The sequence below is a fragment of the Pteropus vampyrus genome, unplaced genomic scaffold (genome assembly GCF_000151845.1).
Source record: "Pteropus vampyrus isolate Shadow unplaced genomic scaffold, Pvam_2.0 Scaffold1000004206, whole genome shotgun sequence".
In the NCBI taxonomy this organism is placed as follows: Eukaryota; Metazoa; Chordata; class Mammalia; order Chiroptera; family Pteropodidae; genus Pteropus; species Pteropus vampyrus.
Genome location: NW_011918608.1, coordinates 5,221 through 27,955, shown reverse-complemented (window position 1 = coordinate 27,955; position 22,735 = coordinate 5,221). Strand labels below are relative to the sequence as shown.

Below are 22,735 nucleotides of genomic sequence, written 5' to 3'. Positions count from 1 at the left end.
TGCGGAAAGCAGGGCACTTTCACGACGATGACACGGAGGAACCGAGGCCAAGGTGAGCACTGGGGGCCGTTAGAACCAATCTTGGGGGGGGGGGGAGGAAATCTCCAGAGCTCTTGTGTTCCGCTCCATCTCTACACCATGTAGAGCGCCATCTGCAGGCAACGACTGGGACAGACGGAGATTGCTAGAGAGACGGGGCGGGGCTGGGGGGGGCGGCGGTGGCGGGAGTGGGACAGAGAGAGAGAAGGAGAATAGGAGCCCTGTGTCGTCCTCCAGGTGTCCCATAGGACAGCTCGTTCTCCTCCTGTAGAATCACTGAGGTGTGGGGAGTGGCGGGGAGGCAGGGAACATCTTCCGACTCTGACAGGCAGGTAGTCAATTGAGTCCAGATGGAAGTCCTTCGTGTAGAAACCGGGAGGCCTCCCTGGAGTGGGGGATGGGTCTGAGGTGAGGGAAAGGCCAGTTGGGCCAAGGCGCAGGGCCTCATTCCAGTTACCACACCATAACGGGGAAAGGGACCGGGCTGCTGCAAGATTTGCCCGCCTTGGGACCAGAAATGCAGTGGCTTCCACTTACCGCCTTTCGTTCTGCAGGCCCGACGCACGGCAGAGACAGGCTCTACTCCAGAGATATCCCATGAGACCCCAAGCGAGGCCACGGCCAAACTGGAAGGACCGGACCGAATTCTGTGACTATGTGAGGGTGAGTGCCCCCAAGTTCTGGTCTCTTTTTCGCCCCGGGTTCACCCCGACTTGTTCAGCAACTTTCTGTGAGAGGGAATTGTAACAGTTCCCTCCTGACCCACGTCGGTCCCGAGGCCTAGTTTCGGTGGTAATTTTTCCTCGGCGTCTCTCATTGTGCATTATGCCTTCGCGTGTGCCAACAAGATGCTGGTGGAGGGTGTGGAAGTGATCTCATTCGATGCTTCCGGAAGGTGGACCTCTTTATGGAAATCAAGGGCCTCGAGGTCCCGACCTCTACTTCCAAATGGGCCCTCCAAGCTCCTCGGTCCTCAAAATGCCTTACAAAAGGGCACGGTGGTCTGTGTCCCTCCCCCAGGGGAGCACATGACAGAGCTCACGGCCACGTCCCCTTCCCGGGCGACGTCTGTGAGACGGTTCATGCTTTGTAACCTGCTGTCAGAAACGGGATCCAGGGTCTGTGGTCCCTTCTTCTGTGCTGAAGAGCAGCGAGGTCGAGGAGCTCGTCCTGTGCAAATCCACTGCTGGTCCGCCTTTGACCGTTGGAGTTTCCTTTTCAGATCTTAGATTTTTCTGTTCTTTCTTGAATTCTAACTGGTTCTTGAGCTGAGGAAATTCTGACGTGTGATCTCTGTGTGTTTCGTTCCCCTACAGCACCCACAGAGGCCGAGGCCCGTCCACACGACCAAGAGGAATTGTGTCCTGGACAGCGCTCTCTCAAGCGGGCGGCCTGTCGGAAACCCAGACGTGACCTGCACGGCACCTCCCCCGCAAGAACCTGAATGGAGCACGTTTTCGCCTCCGGGACTCAATAATAAAGTCAGCATCAAGGCGCCAGGCCAGACAGCTGCCCAGATCTCCATCCAGACGTGCCAGAGCCCCCGAAAGAAACCGAGACTCGGCCCCTGCCAGACTCCCCGGAAGAGCTGGCCGGGACCGGATCTGGGGCTTTTCCAGACTCTCCAACCTCCAGCTAGTGCGACGGCAGCCGGACTATCGTTGGCACCTCAGGCGACCGGGAGGAACCTTGGCCAGGTGCAAAGCATTGACTTCCAGCCGCCGCACAAGGGACCTGTCCTGAAGGCTGTGCAGGCCTGCCTGGCACCCCAGCTCGTGCCGATTGACCAGGTTCCGGGCCAGCTCCTCAGAATGGTCTTCACCAGATTAGACAGCGGCCGGTGGAGCTCCAGGTTCGTGACAGCCCCCTCATTCGCTCCTGCTCAGGAGCCAAGCCCTTCTGGTCAGAGCCCTCCCATCTCAGCGAGGTCGGAGGGACCGTGTGCCCGCGCCCCACTGAGTGTCCTCTATGACGACCTCCAGCTTTCCTCCTCCTCTGAAGACAGTGACGGCCAGTGAGACCCCAGGGGCAAGGAAGACCTGTCCTCCAGCCCGGGTCCGTCTGGAGGTGATCTTTCAACTGGGAAGGGGAAGCCACCAGGAGCAAGTAGGCTGGTTCTGCTCAATCGGCGATTTGCCAGCTGTGCTGGGTGTCCACTAGGGGAAGCCGAGATCATACGTGGGGCTACACGCGAGCAAACGCCGCACTGTTTAGGCTAGGAAGTACAAGTGATCTTTCCAATAGTAGGTTTTTAAGAAATTGAGGTTCGTGCTTCTTGAACTGGCACGTGAAGTGTCTTTTGACTTTAATTTTATGTTTTTGATAGAAATTGATCCTAAGTCAGTTTGCCGAAGGAACCTTTAAACTCTACTGCAACTAGGAAGCTATGTGACGATTCCGTACCTGGTGTGCCAATGTCTGACTTCGGGGCTACCGTGGAAGGGCCCACCTACGTGATCTGCTTAGAAGGCCCCACCGCGCACCCGTCCTGAGATGAGGCTGTCAGACCGTGGGAAGATACTTCTGTGGAAATCAGGATGCGTAGCCGTCCTCCGGTTTTGCGCATTTGGTTTCTGAATTGCCTCATGAACCTTGTGTTTGACCGTGTTCTTTTGATAGTAATAAAAACCTGTCCAACCTGGCCTGTCGTGTGCTTGGTTTTCATGGGTGAGCGTTTCCGAAAAGTTTCCAAACCACGATTATTCCTCCCCGGTGGTTTCACTGAGAGAGAGGAAAGGGGGGTTTGGTAGGCCCGCTGGCTTCCGAGAAACACAGAAGCTGAGGCGCGCCCAGCCGCACTGAATCAACACGTGCACACGGGCCACGCGTCCAAGTGAATCTTGTGGATGCACAAGTGAGAAGAGCTTCGTGGTGCAGGCCATGTCTCCCGCCGGTCCGCACAGGAGCGGGTCGCTGAGCTGTCACAGACAGGCGATCCTGGATCGCATGCGACGAGACACAAAGACCCTGTGTCTTCTTGGAGGCCTGGATGGGGGCGGGGGGAGGGGGCGGTTGGGGGCCGGGGGCCCGGGAGGTCTTCAAAATTTTGCCGGCGACCACGTCAGGGACCGGGTTGCTTGAGAAGCACTGGAGGTGCGGGTCGAAGGGCACGCCTCAGTCACAGGCTCCCTACGTTCTCTCACTTCGAAAGAGCTCGGACTAAGCGTCAAGACAAGTGCGAGAGCTCTGACGAGACGATTTCCTTAGAAGGACCGCATGAGCGCTCCTACCTCCTACCCTCCCGCAAACATTTCCTGCTGCGATCCTAGGACGCCCATTTCCGCTTCCCGGTGAAAAGCCAGATGGCTGCATTTTCGCCCTCTGAGGGGAATCAGCATGGCCATTTACATCTCTTGGGATCGTGCCGAACACCACGTTTGCACTTCTCAGGATTTACCTTGTTATGATCATCGTCTGGATCACGGGTGCTCTTCATGACGCTGTGGGTGATTCTCCTACTTCCTGTCAAGTAACACGGTGCTGCCGGTGCTCACGCAGCATGGTCCGGACCAAGCTTGTAGTCCCCTCTTTTCTCCTGGGAGCCCCGCAGGTCCCTCGATTCCTCTGCACTGCTCTTCCCCCAGCCCACGCCATCCTCGCAGCCCCGTGCTGAACCGACCCTGGCCGGTCGGGATCGGCGCCTCCCCAACGGTGACCGCCAGGTGCCCTCCTCCACACCCGGACTCAGGTCCCCTGTGACTTTCCCACTTCTCTCCGCACCCATCACATGAGGTCCGGCCCCAAGTGCCCTTGAAAGCCCAGCACTGCTCCTTCCTTCCCTGACTGTCTTCTCTTGTCCTTGTCAGCCGTGGTCCCGGTGCCTTGCCTCCCCGTTGCCTTCCCTCCCCGACTCAGGGCCCTGCTCGCCTTGCTCACCCTGCTCCTGTGCACAGACCATGGCTTTGCCCCGCCAAAGCTTTGGCCCCAAGCTCGGGTACCTGTATATTCCCTTCGTCTCGGTCAGCGACTGCCACCTCCCCAACTTGTCCTGGCAGCCTTTGGTGCTTCACTTTCCCTACATGCCCCTCCTTTCTGATCCTTCGGCGGGGCTTCCATGCCCGCAACCCGGGGCCCCTCAGTCCTGCCCTTCCCGGGAGCAGTCCCTAACCAGTCAGACTTCCACAGCTGCCCAGCTGCCTGCCTCTTCCTGCAGCGAGACCTTAGACTGAGGACTCTCCCGGAGCTCCAGAAACAGGATCACAGAGGCTCATCCGACGGCAAGAAAAGACTCCCAGTTACCATATCACCCTTTGGAAACCATCATCCTTGCAAAAGTCCCTGAAACCTATGAGTTTCAAAAGGAAGCGTAGATTACAGTACTCCCCCAGTAAAGACCCATTACCAAGGGGATGCACCTCTGTCATGGGACTGCCTCTTTGGGAAAGAAGGGAAGACACTCCTAAATAAGTCTGGCAGCGTCGGGTGCAGCTCAAGCCAAAGACCTCCTTACCGCGTTAGTCAATTTTAAGCATAAGATTCGAGAGTCTCCGACTGTAATCCAGAAGGCTAGGAACTGAAAAGGGAAAAATATGTTGAAGTGAAGAGCTGCCACGTTTTGTCAATGAATCAAGTGGGCCGAATTTCCGAAGGAACGAAAAGAAACACAGACGCCAACTCGCCGTCTGTTCCCATCCCAACCATGGCGCTTTAAGGCAACCTTCCGTACTCGCAAGACGAAGGAGCAGGTCAGGAGGCCCCGTGCTTGCTTCCTGTCCACACTGGGCTGCACACAATGCCCAGCCCCGGGAAGCCCGAGAACCGACTGCGCCGCGCGCTCCTGCTGAGACGCTCCGACATTTTTCTTAGTCCCGGCTGCGCATATGACTGTCTGCACAGCAAAGCCAATGGGAATAATCCAAAGAAAAGAACCCGTCCAATTCACAGTCGTTTTCCAAATCCCCAAAGCAAGCTGGATTCCATGTTCGTAGGAACCAAGTATAGTGCAATCCTGGAGCACGTGGATGCATTAAAATATCATTTAGTCGGGTGGGAGGATATGTGACAAGCCGAAGGGGAAGAGGGTCCTTAAGATCGTGATATTTGTGCAATGACAGGTGATGACTAGCATGAGAGGGCTGATCGCCTTGAAAGATATCAGAATGGCGACACACTGTAATAGGGACCTGTGACTGGGATGATATCGAACACCAGCTCTACTCATGTAGGAGAAACATGTCTATAGACTGTAGAAAAGGTTGACTGACGATATCCCGGCCTCCGCCCCCAATGAACACGCCGCCCCGTTCAATCTAAGGGAGACTTGAGAGTAGTACGAAACACTTCTAAAGGTGCCTGAATCGAAAGGATCTGACTCATACATCACTGATCGTTTGCACATATCCAGCGTTGGGGAAAGAAAACAAATTCACGGTTAACCGCTCTTAATACTCTTGCCTATCCCAACCGACTTTTGTTTGTTTGTTTGTTTGTTTGTTTGTTCTTTCCTGATAGGTTGAGGTGAAAAACGAAGAAGTGATACTGAAGAGGACGGGACCAAAATGATGCACGGCGGGCCCGAAACGTGTACAATTCCCGCCGTCCACCGGGACTCTCCTTCAGACTGCGCCGGTTGAAGTCGGCCCTGGGAGATGGTCCCGAGAGTGAGTGCAAGGTCCGCCGCGTCCAGTGAAGGCCAGCGGCGGCCACGCTGGGCGCATGCAGCCCTTGGGAGCGGGGGTGTGGGGGGTGGCCGACGGAGGCGGGAGGCAGCTGCGGGAGGGGCGGGCGTTGCCCTTGCCGCCTAGGCAGGAAGGACTCGCCTCAATCGGCGAGTCCGGTGGGGCGGGGCGGGGCGGGGCCAGGACTACAGGGCCCGCCCAGGGTCACCATCAGGGCGGATGGATTCATCAATAATAAAGGAGAGGCCGAGGATAAAGGCAACGGGGTGGCAAAGCTGCTCAAATCGTGAAAAGGGGAAACAACCCAGAGGGCCAAGAGTCTTGACAAAGGGAGCCTCTCCACCTGGGCTAGCGCCAGTGTCGGGGCACCCGGCGCGGGGCTGTTATTTATCCATTAGCTAGGAAGGACTCGTTGGACCCTGGACAGCGGTCGAAAATGCCCGAATGGCATGATTGACGTTTCCGGTGCTACAGGTCTCTACATGAATACGAACTCAGGTGCCTGACCGCACCCATGGCCAGAGAGATGCCTAGTGGAAGAGCAATGGGAGAAAGAATCCAAATATCACCCCAGAGGAGAAGAGGCCCACCGAGCACGGCCCAGTCCCTGCCCATGCACCCGAAGGAGAAGACCGAGACGCGGGAGCAAAGAGACTTCCGTGTGTCCTCATGGAGACGTCTCAGAGACAGCGACTTGAGTCACGAGGCAAAGTGCAGAAGGAGCCGGTTTCCGAAGGACCGATATGGTCGGACTCTTGTCCTCGGGATTTCCTAGAGCAGTCCGCTTCCCAGAGGTCTAAGAGAGAGCGGCGGCGGACCGGGCGTGCAGTGAGGCGTGGAAGGGCAAGTAGCGTTTCACAGAAACGGAGTTGCAGTAGGCAAGCGTGCAAAGCATGGGAGGTGGACGCGGCTGCTGGTTGCAGCCCACTATGAGTGCGCTTAATGCCAAAGATCTGCACACGCCAGCGGACTGCCATGAGACATATTCTCGGATGCGACTGTCGCCCATTCCAAAGCCTCAACGTGCAGGAGGGGACAGACATGCACACACATGTTTACTTTCCTCACCGAAAACGCCGAGTCGTCATAGGATGCGCACGCGCCCGTCTCGGCGGAAAACGCCTACGGATGGCAAAGGCCCAAGGGGAGGACATCCTTCAAAAGCCGCTGGGATTCCTGGGATCGGGCTAATTGGATGGTCACCTTGTAGAGGTCACGTGACCTCGAAAGCGCTTAAAAGTCCACCCAAAGCCGGAAACCACCCCAGTGACCCATCCGCAGTCACGGTGAGAGCTGCATCCCGTCCAGCGGGCCAGTGCGGCGCTTCCAGCACCAGCCTTTCTGAGAACCTGCTGACAGACAGAAGGAGCACAGCTGGGTATCAGGTGAGTTTCCTTTGCGAGCGGCCCTCGGATGAACCCTCAGAGAAATGAGACTCTAGGACAACTAGGTATAGCCATGTGGCTTTGGGCAATGGGCCAAGGAGTCTGCCGTTGCAATCATGCCTCTGAGCGGAGAGTCTGGCAAACTCCGCCTTCTCCAGGCTCACTGTCACCCCAGGAGTAGCTCCAGGGGGAAATGGGCCCGGGCACTGTGACCCGTGTGGGCCGGTGGGTGAGTAGTTGCTGGGTTTTCCTTATGGGCAGATAAAGCCGAAAGAATGGATTTGTTGGAAAGAACCGGTTCGAACAGATCCACTTCACATGGGTGAGAAGCGAGTTGCAAATGGGACAGTGATGCTACACAGGTGGAAAAAAGTCCAGTTGAGACCCTCAGCTGGGAAGCTTCGGGTCAGGCAGAGGCAAAGGTATTCCTTCTAGGTGAATTTGCATTTGAAAATTGCCTCTGCTTCTGTGGAACGGGACATTGAAATCTTCCAGAGGGGCGCATCCTTTCTTTTTGCTTTGGGAATGCGTGTGCCACAGGAGACAACGTAGTGTTAATGATGGAGTGAGTCTGAGGGCATACTGTCTTTCTCTCTCCTCCTGGGAGGTGTTGGGATAGACTTCAGCAACATCTCTTAAGGCAGTCATTCGTGGATGCCCACCCAAACCCTTCGGGTGTGCCTCGGGTGCCTTGCCTCAGAGTCCCTTTCTGGGCGTAGGGGATCACGAGGCGATGGTCAGAGGTCTGGGAATGTGGCATGACGGGGTGAGGAGGGTGTTTCTTCTTCGTGGCCCTGAGGTCCCTTCTTCCACCCGTGGAGGATGAGGCGCTTGAGGGCCTTTGTTTCCAATTCATTGAAAGTTCTCGTTGATTTTGTCCTCAGGAATTCCCCTAATCCGCGGCTGAGAAAGGAGGACGCGAAACCCCGGCGAGGTGTGGCAGATGGCGGGCGGAGACCCGCAGCGCTGGCCCCGCAGACTCCAGAAAGGGAAGAAACCACAGAGGGCAGTAATGGCGCACAGGGCTCCCCCAGCAGAGGAGGAGGATCCCAGGGTGAGGAGAGGCTTGGCTCTGTCTAGGACTCAGGGGAGGGGGCGGGGCGTGGGGGCAGGGGTTTCTGCGACCAGGACGGCAGGGACGGAGTTTGGAGAGGGCAAGTTTTGCAGACCTGACACGCTGGTTCCGTCCCATCCGAGGCTCGTCTGCCTAGGGACCCCTTCCCCTGGCTTGGGCTTGGGGACGCCCCCTTAATATCTTCAATATCCTGGCACCTAGAACGCCCTGCGTTTCTGTGCCCTCTCCATGAATCTGTCCCGTCCCCCGCGCCCTCGTTCACCTGTGAAATCTGCCCGTGATTTATGCTGACTCGCTTCCCTCCTCTCCCTCTTCCCCCAACAGGTGAAGTGCAAGGACTGCGGAGCCTTCGGGCACAAGGCACGCTGCCTCAGTTGCCCCATGAAGCGTTGGGCAGGGGCCCTGGCCCCCCAGCCCCGGGGTTTTCATAAGATGAAGGAGAACTTAAAACCATGGACTCCCCGAGAACTGCGGAAAGCAGGGCACTTTCACGACGATGACACGGAGGAACCGAGGCCAAGGTGAGCACTGGGGGCCGTTAGAACCAATCTTGGGGGGGGGGGAGGAAATCTCCAGAGCTCTTGTGTTCCGCTCCATCTCTACACCATGTAGAGCGCCATCTGCAGGCAACGACTGGGACAGACGGAGATTGCTAGAGAGACGGGGCGGGGCTGGGGGGGCGGCGGTGGCGGGAGTGGGACAGAGAGAGAGAAGGAGAATAGGAGCCCTGTGTCGTCCTCCAGGTGTCCCATAGGACAGCTCGTTCTCCTCCTGTAGAATCACTGAGGTGTGGGGAGTGGCGGGGAGGCAGGGAACATCTTCCGACTCTGACAGGCAGGTAGTCAATTGAGTCCAGATGGAAGTCCTTCATGTAGAAACCGGGAGGCCTCCCTGGAGTGGGGGATGGGTCTGAGGTGAGGGAAAGGCCAGTTGGGCCAAGGCGCAGGGCCTCATTCCAGTTACCACACCATAACGGGGAAAGGGACCGGGCTGCTGCAAGATCTGCCCGCCTTGGGACCAGAAATGCAGTGGCTTCCACTTACCGCCTTTCGTTCTGCAGGCCCGACGCACGGCAGAGACAGGCTCTACTCCAGAGATATCCCATGAGACCCCAAGCGAGGCCACGGCCAAACTGGAAGGACCGGACCGAATTCTGTGACTATGTGAGGGTGAGTGCCCCCAAGTTCTGGTCTCTTTTTCGCCCCGGGTTCACCCCGACTTGTTCAGCAACTTTCTGTGAGAGGGAATTGTAACAGTTCCCTCCTGACCCACGTCGGTCCCGAGGCCTAGTTTCGGTGGTAATTTTTCCTCGGCGTCTCTCATTGTGCATTATGCCTTCGCGTGTGCCAACAAGATGCTGGTGGAGGGTGTGGAAGTGATCTCATTCGATGCTTCCGGAAGGTGGACCTCTTTATGGAAATCAAGGGCCTCGAAGTCCCGACCTCTACTTCCAAATGGGCCCTCCAAGCTCCTCGGTCCTCAAAATGCCTTACAAAAGGGCACGGTGGTCTGTGTCCCTCCCCCAGGGGAGCACATGACAGAGCTCACGGCCACGTCCCCTTCCCGGGCGACGTCTGTGAGACGGTTCATGCTTTGTAACCTGCTGTCAGAAACGGGATCCAGGGTCTGTGGTCCCTTCTTCTGTGCTGAAGAGCAGCGAGGTCGAGGAGCTCGTCCTGTGCAAATCCACTGCTGGTCCGCCTTTGACCGTTGGAGTTTCCTTTTCAGATCTTAGATTTTTCTGTTCTTTCTTGAATTCTAACTGGTTCTTGAGCTGAGGAAATTCTGACGTGTGATCTCTGTGTGTTTCGTTCCCCTACAGCACCCACAGAGGCCGAGGCCCGTCCACACGACCAAGAGGAATTGTGTCCTGGACAGCGCTCTCTCAAGCGGGCGGCCTGTCGGAAACCCAGACGTGACCTGCACGGCACCTCCCCCGCAAGAACCTGAATGGAGCACGTTTTCGCCTCCGGGACTCAATAATAAAGTCAGCATCAAGGCGCCAGGCCAGACAGCTGCCCAGATCTCCATCCAGACGTGCCAGAGCCCCCGAAAGAAACCGAGACTCGGCCCCTGCCAGACTCCCCGGAAGAGCTGGCCGGGACCGGATCTGGGGCTTTTCCAGACTCTCCAACCTCCAGCTAGTGCGACGGCAGCCGGACTATCGTTGGCACCTCAGGCGACCGGGAGGAACCTTGGCCAGGTGCAAAGCATTGACTTCCAGCCGCCGCACAAGGGACCTGTCCTGAAGGCTGTGCAGGCCTGCCTGGCACCCCAGCTCGTGCCGATTGACCAGGTTCCGGGCCAGCTCCTCAGAATGGTCTTCACCAGATTAGACAGCGGCCGGTGGAGCTCCAGGTTCGTGACAGCCCCCTCATTCGCTCCTGCTCAGGAGCCAAGCCCTTCTGGTCAGAGCCCTCCCATCTCAGCGAGGTCGGAGGGACCGTGTGCCCGCGCCCCACTGAGTGTCCTCTATGACGACCTCCAGCTTTCCTCCTCCTCTGAAGACAGTGACGGCCAGTGAGACCCCAGGGGCAAGGAAGACCTGTCCTCCAGCCCGGGTCCGTCTGGAGGTGATCTTTCAACTGGGAAGGGGAAGCCACCAGGAGCAAGTAGGCTGGTTCTGCTCAATCGGCGATTTGCCAGCTGTGCTGGGTGTCCACTAGGGGAAGCCGAGATCATACGTGGGGCTACACGCGAGCAAACGCCGCACTGTTTAGGCTAGGAAGTACAAGTGATCTTTCCAATAGTAGGTTTTTAAGAAATTGAGGTTCGTGCTTCTTGAACTGGCACGTGAAGTGTCTTTTGACTTTAATTTTATGTTTTTGATAGAAATTGATCCTAAGTCAGTTTGCCGAAGGAACCTTTAAACTCTACTGCAACTAGGAAGCTATGTGACGATTCCGTACCTGGTGTGCCAATGTCTGACTTCGGGGCTACCGTGGAAGGGCCCACCTACGTGATCTGCTTAGAAGGCCCCACCGCGCACCCGTCCTGAGATGAGGCTGTCAGACCGTGGGAAGATACTTCTGTGGAAATCAGGATGCGTAGCCGTCCTCCGGTTTTGCGCATTTGGTTTCTGAATTGCCTCATGAACCTTGTGTTTGACCATGTTCTTTTGATAGTAATAAAAACCTGTCCAACCTGGCCTGTCGTGTGCTTGGTTTTCATGGGTGAGCGTTTCCGAAAAGTTTCCAAACCACGATTATTCCTCCCCGGTGGTTTCACTGAGAGAGAGGAAAGGGGGGTTTGGTAGGCCCGCTGGCTTCCGAGAAACACAGAAGCTGAGGCGCGCCCAGCCGCACTGAATCAACACGTGCACACGGGCCACGCGTCCAAGTGAATCTTGTGGATGCACAAGTGAGAAGAGCTTCGTGGTGCAGGCCATGTCTCCCGCCGGTCCGCACAGGAGCGGGTCGCTGAGCTGTCACAGACAGGCGATCCTGGATCGCATGCGACGAGACACAAAGACCCTGTGTCTTCTTGGAGGCCTGGATGGGGGCGGGGGGAGGGGGCGGTTGGGGGCCGGGGGCCCGGGAGGTCTTCAAAATTTTGCCGGCGACCACGTCAGGGACCGGGTTGCTTGAGAAGCACTGGAGGTGCGGGTCGAAGGGCACGCCTCAGTCACAGGCTCCCTACGTTCTCTCACTTCGAAAGAGCTCGGACTAAGCGTCAAGACAAGTGCGAGAGCTCTGACGAGACGATTTCCTTAGAAGGACCGCATGAGCGCTCCTTCCTCCTACCCTCCCGCAAACATTTCCTGCTGCGATCCTAGGACGCCCATTTCCGCTTCCCGGTGAAAAGCCAGATGGCTGCATTTTCGCCCTCTGAGGGGAATCAGCATGGCCATTTACATCTCTTGGGATCGTGCCGAACACCACGTTTGCACTTCTCAGGATTTACCTTGTTATGATCATCGTCTGGATCACGGGTGCTCTTCATGACGCTGTGGGTGATTCTCCTACTTCCTGTCAAGTAACACGGTGCTGCCGGTGCTCACGCAGCATGGTCCGGACCAAGCTTGTAGTCCCCTCTTTTCTCCTGGGAGCCCCGCAGGTCCCTCGATTCCTCTGCACTGCTCTTCCCCCAGCCCACGCCATCCTCGCAGCCCCGTGCTGAACCGACCCTGGCCGGTCGGGATCGGCGCCTCCCCAACGGTGACCGCCAGGTGCCCTCCTCCACACCCGGACTCAGGTCCCCTGTGACTTTCCCACTTCTCTCCGCACCCATCACATGAGGTCCGGCCCCAAGTGCCCTTGAAAGCCCAGCACTGCTCCTTCCTTCCCTGACTGTCTTCTCTTGTCCTTGTCAGCCGTGGTCCCGGTGCCTTGCCTCCCCGTTGCCTTCCCTCCCCGACTCAGGGCCCTGCTCGCCTTGCTCACCCTGCTCCTGTGCACAGACCATGGCTTTGCCCCGCCAAAGCTTTGGCCCCAAGCTCGGGTACCTGTATATTCCCTTCGTCTCGGTCAGCGACTGCCACCTCCCCAACTTGTCCTGGCAGCCTTTGGTGCTTCACTTTCCCTACATGCCCCTCCTTTCTGATCCTTCGGCGGGGCTTCCATGCCCGCAACCCGGGGCCCCTCAGTCCTGCCCTTCCCGGGAGCAGTCCCTAACCAGTCAGACTTCCACAGCTGCCCAGCTGCCTGCCTCTTCCTGCAGCGAGACCTTAGACTGAGGACTCTCCCGGAGCTCCAGAAACAGGATCACAGAGGCTCATCCGACGGCAAGAAAAGACTCCCAGTTACCATATCACCCTTTGGAAACCATCATCCTTGCAAAAGTCCCTGAAACCTATGAGTTTCAAAAGGAAGCGTAGATTACAGTACTCCCCCAGTAAAGACCCATTACCAAGGGGATGCACCTCTGTCATGGGACTGCCTCTTTGGGAAAGAAGGGAAGACACTCCTAAATAAGTCTGGCAGCGTCGGGTGCAGCTCAAGCCAAAGACCTCCTTACCGCGTTAGTCAATTTTAAGCATAAGATTCGAGAGTCTCCGACTGTAATCCAGAAGGCTAGGAACTGAAAAGGGAAAAATATGTTGAAGTGAAGAGCTGCCACGTTTTGTCAATGAATCAAGTGGGCCGAATTTCCGAAGGAACGAAAAGAAACACAGACGCCAACTCGCCGTCTGTTCCCATCCCAACCATGGCGCTTTAAGGCAACCTTCCGTACTCGCAAGACGAAGGAGCAGGTCAGGAGGCCCCGTGCTTGCTTCCTGTCCACACTGGGCTGCACACAATGCCCAGCCCCGGGAAGCCCGAGAACCGACTGCGCCGCGCGCTCCTGCTGAGACGCTCCGACATTTTTCTTAGTCCCGGCTGCGCATATGACTGTCTGCACAGCAAAGCCAATGGGAATAATCCAAAGAAAAGAACCCGTCCAATTCACAGTCGTTTTCCAAATCCCCAAAGCAAGCTGGATTCCATGTTCGTAGGAACCAAGTATAGTGCAATCCTGGAGCACGTGGATGCATTAAAATATCATTTAGTCGGGTGGGAGGATATGTGACAAGCCGAAGGGGAAGAGGGTCCTTAAGATCGTGATATTTGTGCAATGACAGGTGATGACTAGCATGAGAGGGCTGATCGCCTTGAAAGATATCAGAATGGCGACACACTGTAATAGGGACCTGTGACTGGGATGATATCGAACACCAGCTCTACTCATGTAGGAGAAACATGTCTATAGACTGTAGAAAAGGTTGACTGACGATATCCCGGCCTCCGCCCCCAATGAACACGCCGCCCCGTTCAATCTAAGGGAGACTTGAGAGTAGTACGAAACACTTCTAAAGGTGCCTGAATCGAAAGGATCTGACTCATACATCACTGATCGTTTGCACATATCCAGCGTTGGGGAAAGAAAACAAATTCACGGTTAACCGCTCTTAATACTCTTGCCTATCCCAACCGACTTTTGTTTGTTTGTTTGTTTGTTTGTTTGTTTGTTTGTTCTTTCCTGATAGGTTGAGGTGAAAAACGAAGAAGTGATACTGAAGAGGACGGGACCAAAATGATGCACGGCGGGCCCGAAACGTGTACAATTCCCGCCGTCCACCGGGACTCTCCTTCAGACTGCGCCGGTTGAAGTCGGCCCTGGGAGATGGTCCCGAGAGTGAGTGCAAGGTCCGCCGCGTCCAGTGAAGGCCAGCGGCGGCCACGCTGGGCGCATGCAGCCCTTGGGAGCGGGGGTGTGGGGGGTGGCCGACGGAGGCGGGAGGCAGCTGCGGGAGGGGCGGGCGTTGCCCTTGCCGCCTAGGCAGGAAGGACTCGCCTCAATCGGCGAGTCCGGTGGGGCGGGGCGGGGCGGGGCCAGGACTACAGGGCCCGCCCAGGGTCACCATCAGGGCGGATGGATTCATCAATAATAAAGGAGAGGCCGAGGATAAAGGCAACGGGGTTGCAAAGCTGCTCAAATCGTGAAAAGGGGAAACAACCCAGAGGGCCAAGAGTCTTGACAAAGGGAGCCTCTCCACCTGGGCTAGCGCCAGTGTCGGGGCACCCGGCGCGGGGCTGTTATTTATCCATTAGCTAGGAAGGACTCGTTGGACCCTGGACAGCGGTCGAAAATGCCCGAATGGCATGATTGACGTTTCCGGTGCTACAGGTCTCTACATGAATACGAACTCAGGTGCCTGACCGCACCCATGGCCAGAGAGATGCCTAGTGGAAGAGCAATGGGAGAAAGAATCCAAATATCACCCCAGAGGAGAAGAGGCCCACCGAGCACGGCCCAGTCCCTGCCCATGCACCCGAAGGAGAAGACCGAGACGCGGGAGCAAAGAGACTTCCGTGTGTCCTCATGGAGACGTCTCAGAGACAGCGACTTGAGTCACGAGGCAAAGTGCAGAAGGAGCCGGTTTCCGAAGGACCGATATGGTCGGACTCTTGTCCTCGGGATTTCCTAGAGCAGTCCGCTTCCCAGAGGTCTAAGAGAGAGCGGCGGCGGACCGGGCGTGCAGTGAGGCGTGGAAGGGCAAGTAGCGTTTCACAGAAACGGAGTTGCAGTAGGCAAGCGTGCAAAGCATGGGAGGTGGACGCGGCTGCTGGTTGCAGCCCACTATGAGTGCGCTTAATGCCAAAGATCTGCACACGCCAGCGGACTGCCATGAGACATATTCTCGGATGCGACTGTCGCCCATTCCAAAGCCTCAACGTGCAGGAGGGGACAGACATGCACACACATGTTTACTTTCCTCACCGAAAACGCCGAGTCGTCATAGGATGCGCACGCGCCCGTCTCGGCGGAAAACGCCTACGGATGGCAAAGGCCCAAGGGGAGGACATCCTTCAAAAGCCGCTGGGATTCCTGGGATCGGGCTAATTGGATGGTCACCTTGTAGAGGTCACGTGACCTCGAAAGCGCTCCCAGTGTAAAGCCAGATGGCTGTGTTTTCGTCTTCTGGGAGGAATCAGCATGGCCATTTACATCTTTTTGGATCAATTACTGAAGTGAACCAAATTTCCTAAGGAAGGTATAGAAACAGAGAGGCTAAATCGCTGTCTATTTCTATACTAAGTGTGTTGCTTTAAGGTAAACTTCTGTGCTTTGAAGAGAAATGAATAGGTCAGGAAGCCTTGTACTTACCTTTTGTTCACTCTAGGTTACAAGCCTTACCCGCCCCCCGGACCCTGAGAAATGACTCTGCGGTGCACTCCTGCAGTGACGCTCCTTTACGTTTTCTTCCTCACTGCGTTTGTGACTCTCTGCACAGCAACATCAAGCAAGTAATTCCATGAATCAAGCCGTCCAATTCATAGCAGTTTTCTAAAACAGAAAACAAAGCTGGATTTTATGTTCAAGGGACAAAATATAATGTAATCCTCCAGCACATCGATGCATTAAAATATCATTTAGTCGGGTGGGAGGATGTGTGACAAGCTGAAGGGGAATAGAGTCCTTCATATTGTGATGTTTGTATAATGATAGATGATGACTATTGTCGGAGGGGTGATCACCTTGATAGATATAAAAATGGCGACGGACCTGATTAGGCACCAGTGACTGGTATGATATTGTACCGGAACTCTATCTATGTAGAAAAAAATTATATGGTTAGTGGAAATGATTAAGCAAACAGCATTGTTCAGTATGCATCATCAACTTACATAGTGTATCTACTTTGAAATTTCTTTCCTCGTGTCTTCATTTTGTCGAATTGGTCTTTAATTATGAGTCTTGTAGGATTTAAATCATTTGGTGTTTGATTATATTTAAGTTTATGTTTTTCAGAGATTCTAATTTTTTCAAAAAGTTATTTATTTATTTTTTTTAGGCGAAGCAAGCCTTGGTTGACTTCACAGAGTGCATTGACCTTGTCAGTATACAATCCCTTGTCAGTTTACAATCCCTTATTTTTTTTTTATTTTTTACAACTACGGAACCATCTTCCTAGGTGGTCTCCCATGCAAATACTAACCAGGCCCAACCCTGCTTAGCTTCTGACATCAGACGGGATCTGGGTTGTTCAGGGTGGCATGGCTGTAGACAAAAGGTTAATCTTTTTTACAAAAATGCCTTAGTGTGTTTGGGACACTTGGAAAGGTCAGCTGACTTGTATATGTAAATATGTTTTCACTGAATTTTGAGTTTTGATCAACACTTGTAAAGTATCAATACTGCATACAGGTTTAGAAGGTGGGCTTTTGACAAGCTTCTGCAGTTTTATAAGCTTCTGTTTCCTTAGCTGTAAAATGAGGTTAAAGTTAGTGTCTATTTTACAAGGCCGTTGTGAAGATTAAACTAGATTTTTCAGATAAGTTTAGCATAAAACTTTGCTCATCACTATATATTAGCTATTATTTTTATTTTAAAAAGAGATGTACTGGAAAGTATCAACTACAAGGGAGTGTATTGAGGGGGTACATGACAGCCAAGCAAAAGCTTAGAAGACAAAGAATAGAACTATAATCAAGAGGAAAGATTTATCTCTGAAGGGCACAGTCTAAGGAATAAGGAAGCAGTAGTGCAATTTGAAAGATTGTAAGAGGCATTTGGAAGATGAGCGGGGAAGAGGAATTTTAAGACGAGTTGATTATCACAAAATGAATGCTAAAAAAGGGGAAATTGGCCTTGCATTAAGTATTCATCTATTTTCAAAGTGGATTCTTTAACAAAAACATAATATATCATATTAACCATAAGATGGCAATATATGAACTTTAAGTAACATGTAATAGCTTCATTGTTCATTATTGTATCTCAAATGTGATAGATATCATGTAAAAGAAAAATGTCAATTATTGAAGTCCTTGGGGAAATTTGCTGTACTCAGTTTTTGCTAGATAGTATATAACTGAAATGTTAATGCATTATTAACTTTTGAAAAATCAAGTGTAGAAATTTTTTCAAAAAGTAATTTGTTATAAGTGGAAATGAAAAAAAAATCATGTCTTCTTTCCACTGGTAAATCTTCAGAATATAAATTATTAAAGAATGTAGTGATATGTACAATACTGATTTTCCTTCATTCTTCGTGTATTTGTTGCATTTCTTAGAGAGGCTTTTACACTATTATTTTATCTTTTAATTTGTTTTTGACCAAAATTTTCATCTTTTAATCTGGTTTCGAACAGAATTTTTTTTTTGGTAGATATAATAAAAATGGAGATTTAATTTTTTTATTTTACTAGAGGTAGTTTAAAATATTTACATAATTTTAACTTTCACCTTTGAAAAGCCGTATTTTGAATTTTTGACCTCTTTTGGAAAAGAATTTGCTTTTGATCAAGGAAGTTTTCTTCTATCTCTGGGAAGAAATGTTTCATGTCTACATATTGAAAGTTTATTGTAACTTGTACTGTTTTTGCTTCAGGTTATGTTATTGCAACAAGATTAACATTAATATTAATATTTATTGATATTTCACAGTATTGTACAGATTAGATTCCACTGTTTGTCAGCCTTGATAATCTCCCCCAACACACACTTCAAGTGCCAATGGTTTCTAATATAACTTGTGGCCACAGTGAATAGTCCTAAAAACAGAAGTTATATTGTTTCTATTTATTGTGGTCTGTTGGATCCTAGTTTTATATATTTAAAAAGTTGGAAGTTTGTACATTTTATTCTGTGATAATTAGTCATTTGATCAAAAGTCATTCCATTAAATTGGTAATCATTAAAAGGAATGTATTTTTTTACACTAAACTTTTATAATTTGAGAGCATGAGGGAAAAAATAGAAGTAAGCATTTTGGTTCTAATTTGTTTTTAAGAAAATAGTAAGTGAATACAAGGCAGTTGTGCAGTTTAGCAAAACTCAGCTTAATATCATGTTTTCATCTTCACATATTGCTAGTATGTCACTGCAGGGAGTTTCAAAAGCATTTCCTTTTAACTGAAAACAAACACATACAAAGAACAATGATCTGGTTTTCAGTGAATGGTTCTTTAAAAAAGTTCAGATTCCTAAAAATTTATGGTTATCATCTACTTCACTACTCGTTCCCTTTTATTTAAAAATATTCCCTTTTCCGGCTTGTGTTTTTTAAAAAATATGATTTTTTAATTAAATCAGTAGCATATAAAAGAAAGCAGTATAGTCTAAGAAATTAATTCTTTGGAAACCTTTGAAAATTTTTGGTAACTTTTGTTTATATGTACAATAATGAAATACTGTTTAGGGGTTTAAAATTTAGTGGGTCTAGAATCTGTTATCATTGGACCATGAAAAAGTATTTTGTTTTCCTTTATACTTTTAAAATAGAACTTTCAATTAGGTGAGAGATGTAAAAAATGGTAGCGATAATGGGAAACAAAGGGTAATTTTGGTCCAAGAAATGGGCACTCGTGGCAACTCTGAGCCATACTACAGTTTCACCTCAGATTGCCTGATCTTTCATTTCAAAGTTTCCCTTCATTAAAAATTTCCACACCTTAGAAAGTCTTTTTTTCCTCCACTTTCAACCACACTGATGATGTCTAAATATATGTAAAACTAAGTTATTTGCTCTGTGTGCCTAGGTAGCCAGTAAATTTAAGAAACATATGATATGTCTGAACATTGGAGTCAAAATAAACTTTTAAAAATAGATAGTATGTTTTGGGCAAATTTTGATGGTAAATTGTGATAATATGTCTAAAGAGCAGGTTTTTTTAATGTAGATGAAAATTCTTGGGTATTTTTGGATTGCAGAGTTGTAATTAACTTCTGAGAACTAGATATTATGGCCTTATGTGAACAGTGGGACATCATATTTTAGACTAGCAGAGTACTGAAACCTGAAGAGTAGAGGATTTTCACGTTATGTTGCTTTTTACTTTTACCAAATCCACTGCTTTTTTTTTTTATTGCCTCTGCCCCTGTGATTGAGCCCAAATCTCATAATTCTTTCTTATGAGGAGTGAAAGTATATACCTTTAGATTGAATTTTTATTGTGATAACTTTTTTCATATTTTTTTTGTTTAAAAACGTTATTGTTTGAGAGAGTTGTGTAAAGAAGCTTCAGATGTCTTGCTTATCTTAGAAATTGCATGAATACTTTGATATAACCATTAAGAAGAGCAACAACTATTTTTCAAATAACTAGTTTCTCCTAGGTATACCTTAGATGAATTCCAGAAGTATGGTTGCCTGTGTACTTACTGATGCTCTTAAAAAAGAGGACCTGGGAGGTAACCTGGACTGTTGAAATGCATTCCCATGAAACTCTGAAGTATAGTAATCGGACAATATTGGTATATTTGATGTTTTTCTGAATGAAATCTTTATGAACATTTAGAGTTTTTAAAAAAATTGTTATTAGATTTGTAGAAGGTATATTGGCTTGGCTCCATCAAGATACTGCTTCTGAAAAAGAACACCTTGAAGCTCTCTTAAAGCATGTTAACTACACAACGTGGATCCTCCAATTGTTATTACTAATGCCTAAATATAGAAAATAACATAAGACTTCTCTGTTTCTAGTCTTATTATTGTCCTCTTCATGGAGAAAAGTTCTCTATACCTACAAGGTACAATAAGCATCTTAATCTTCTTCTAGTTTTCTCCTTTTTCTACTGATAAACTTTCTTCTCCATCACTTTCATCCTGTCACACATTTGTTCACACTTTTATAGTGGACCTTATCACCTTCCATGTCAAGCCTGGACTCATCCGCTTCACTTTTAAGGCATTTCTGGAGTGCCTTTGTATGTATTATCCCAGATCTTCCATGTCACAGAACTTTAAAGGTGAAAGGTGGTGTCATCTTCATTTTATCGGTGAATAAATAGGCTGAGTGACTTACTTAAGACCATTAAGCTACTAATTCGTTCATTCCTTCTACCCAACTCGTTTTGTCATTCTCATGTGACTGTTTTAAAGTTTTTAAAATAATTATCTACATATTAAATGTACTTAAAATTTTGGTCTCAATTCCAAGGAAGAAAAATGGCTAAATTTTTCAGTCACTGATATCTTTTGTTTATAGAATTTCAAATCTTTGTTGTAGATGAGTGTTGTAGAGGGGTTAATGGATAATTAAGATGTTCTATTTTGGGTAGAAAGTGAAGAGAAACATTCTGACTGGTCTCACCTCTGTTTTGCATAGCTTGGTGCCATTTCATTCTGCCGGAGAGGCCAGTGTACAAATTGGTGGCAAGACTTAAGTTCCTCATTTTTAATTCTTTGGTACCTATGTTAGATTGGCACAAACTCTGCACTTTTTAAAGTTGTTTTCTGTTATCTTAATTACCCAGTTTAAAAGATGTATTTTTTAAAAGACGTTTCAGTAAAGTTTCAGTAAAGTTTATGTGAGAGGCAGTGTTAAAGGTGGGAAGAAAATAGATTGGAGTTAGATGGAATAGGTTATTCTATGGGAATGGTTTAATTCTTCTAAGCCTCGGTTTCACCATCTGTAAAAATTAAAGTGGTTTTAAGCAGTAAATGCCAAGTACCCAATCCAGAGCGTGATTAATAGTTGGTATTTAGTAAATGTCAGTTTTCCCATTAGATTGCAAAATGTGGTTTACATTTTCATATCTTCAGCTTATGTTTTCAGCCTCACTGCCCAGAATAAGATGTTTGTAGAACAAATGCTAATACATCTTCACATCACTTTCTTCAATTAATATATTTTGCTGCCTTTAATATACTGAGTAAATACATGGACTCATATATTTACTTTTTCATTTTATTAATCAAAAGCCAAATAAATTAGCAGACCTCTAGAGTCAGATATTAACATAATTAGTAATGTCCTAAAAATATGGAACTTAATAAAATATTATCAAGGTTATTTAAAATTTTTGTTATGTCATTAATCATATGTATTATTGTTTTTTTTAATGTATGTAAAGCAAAGTGTAATATGGAAAACAAATTTTCAGTTATAATTAATTGTAGGTGTTAAAAAATATTCAGAAAGTTGTTGGGCATATCACTGAGGGTGTATGCAGCCCTCTCAAGGTAAAATATTTTGTTTTTATATATGTTACATGGTATCTGGTTAAATTATCGCCTTATCATTATGAGTTTAAAGATACTGATAACAGTCTATGGCCATGCCACCCTGAACAAGCCCAATCCCATCTGATCTCGGAAGCTAAGCAGGGTCGGGCTTGGTTAGAACTTGGATGGGAGACCACCTAGGAAGACCAGGTGCCATAGGCGTAAAAAAATTAAAAAAAAATAAGGGATTGTAAGCTGACAAGGTCTGTGTAATCTGTGAGATCAACCAAGGATTACCTCGCCTAAAAAAAAAAAAAGAAAAAAAAGAAAGATACTGATAACAACTTGAATTAAAGCTGTAATTCTGTCAAATTAACACATTGATACAGGATAATAAGAAACATTTTTAAATAACCATTTTTAATTTTATCTCTAAGAAAAAAATTTGAAATATTTTGCATATATTGACATATTTTTCACCAATTATGTTTCTTATAGTAATTTGTTAATCAGTTGAGAAAATGTCTATTAAGTTGAAATAACGAATTTTATTAAAAACATTCCATTTACTTTATTGTTTCAAGTATAGTAATTTTTTATTATAGCAATATATAATGATAAATCCAAAGATAAAATAATAATATGTATGTGTTATTATCAATACTATTTACAGTACATGGAACAGAATTTGAAGTCAAACTTGCATTAGAATTCCCATGTTGCCACTTAACTGTGTTCACTTGCTCAAATTGCTTAATTCTTCTGCACTTTAATTTGCTTATGCTGAATCTGTATATTAACATACCTGCCATCAGGGGTTGTAGGGATTAACTGAGAAAATTGTGTAGATGAAATACCCAGTTCCTGGCATCTACTAGGCCTGCAACAGATGTTATTTTTCTTTATTAGTATTTCCAGAATACTTTAACAATTGTTAGTTTACTCTTCCCTGTTGACTGACTTCAATTTACTCTACGGAAATTGAAATCTGGAAGTTTTATGATTTATTCTTACCAAGAACTAAATTATAAAATTAATATCTGTTTTTTGTTGTTTCTAAGATTTTCTTTGGTATTTTGTCTCAGGAAAGGAAACCTCAGGTGATACAATCTGTTGACGATTTTAAATATTACTATTGTAAATATTATTATTAATACTCACAAATTTAATTATTACTATAATTTAATCATCTTAAGGCTCATTTGCATATTCAGTAAATAAATAGCAAACTATTTTGAAATTATTT

General features: G+C 48.8%; 1 protein-coding gene and 1 pseudogene across 1 annotated transcript; both read left to right on the top strand.

Moving 5' to 3' along the window:
* Positions 1–7,985: 7,985 nt before the first annotated feature.
* On the top strand, positions 7,986–10,641 carry FAM90A1 (family with sequence similarity 90 member A1). The gene is made up of 4 exons (XM_011387453.1): positions 7,986–8,096; positions 8,442–8,638; positions 9,178–9,286; positions 9,940–10,641. Exons 1-4 carry the CDS (start codon positions 7,986–7,988, stop codon positions 10,639–10,641), a joined length of 1,119 nt encoding a protein of 372 aa, XP_011385755.1.
* Positions 10,642–21,592: 10,951 nt separating this feature from the next.
* On the top strand, positions 21,593–21,711 carry LOC111735616 (annotated as a pseudogene).
* Positions 21,712–22,735: the final 1,024 nt, after the last annotated feature.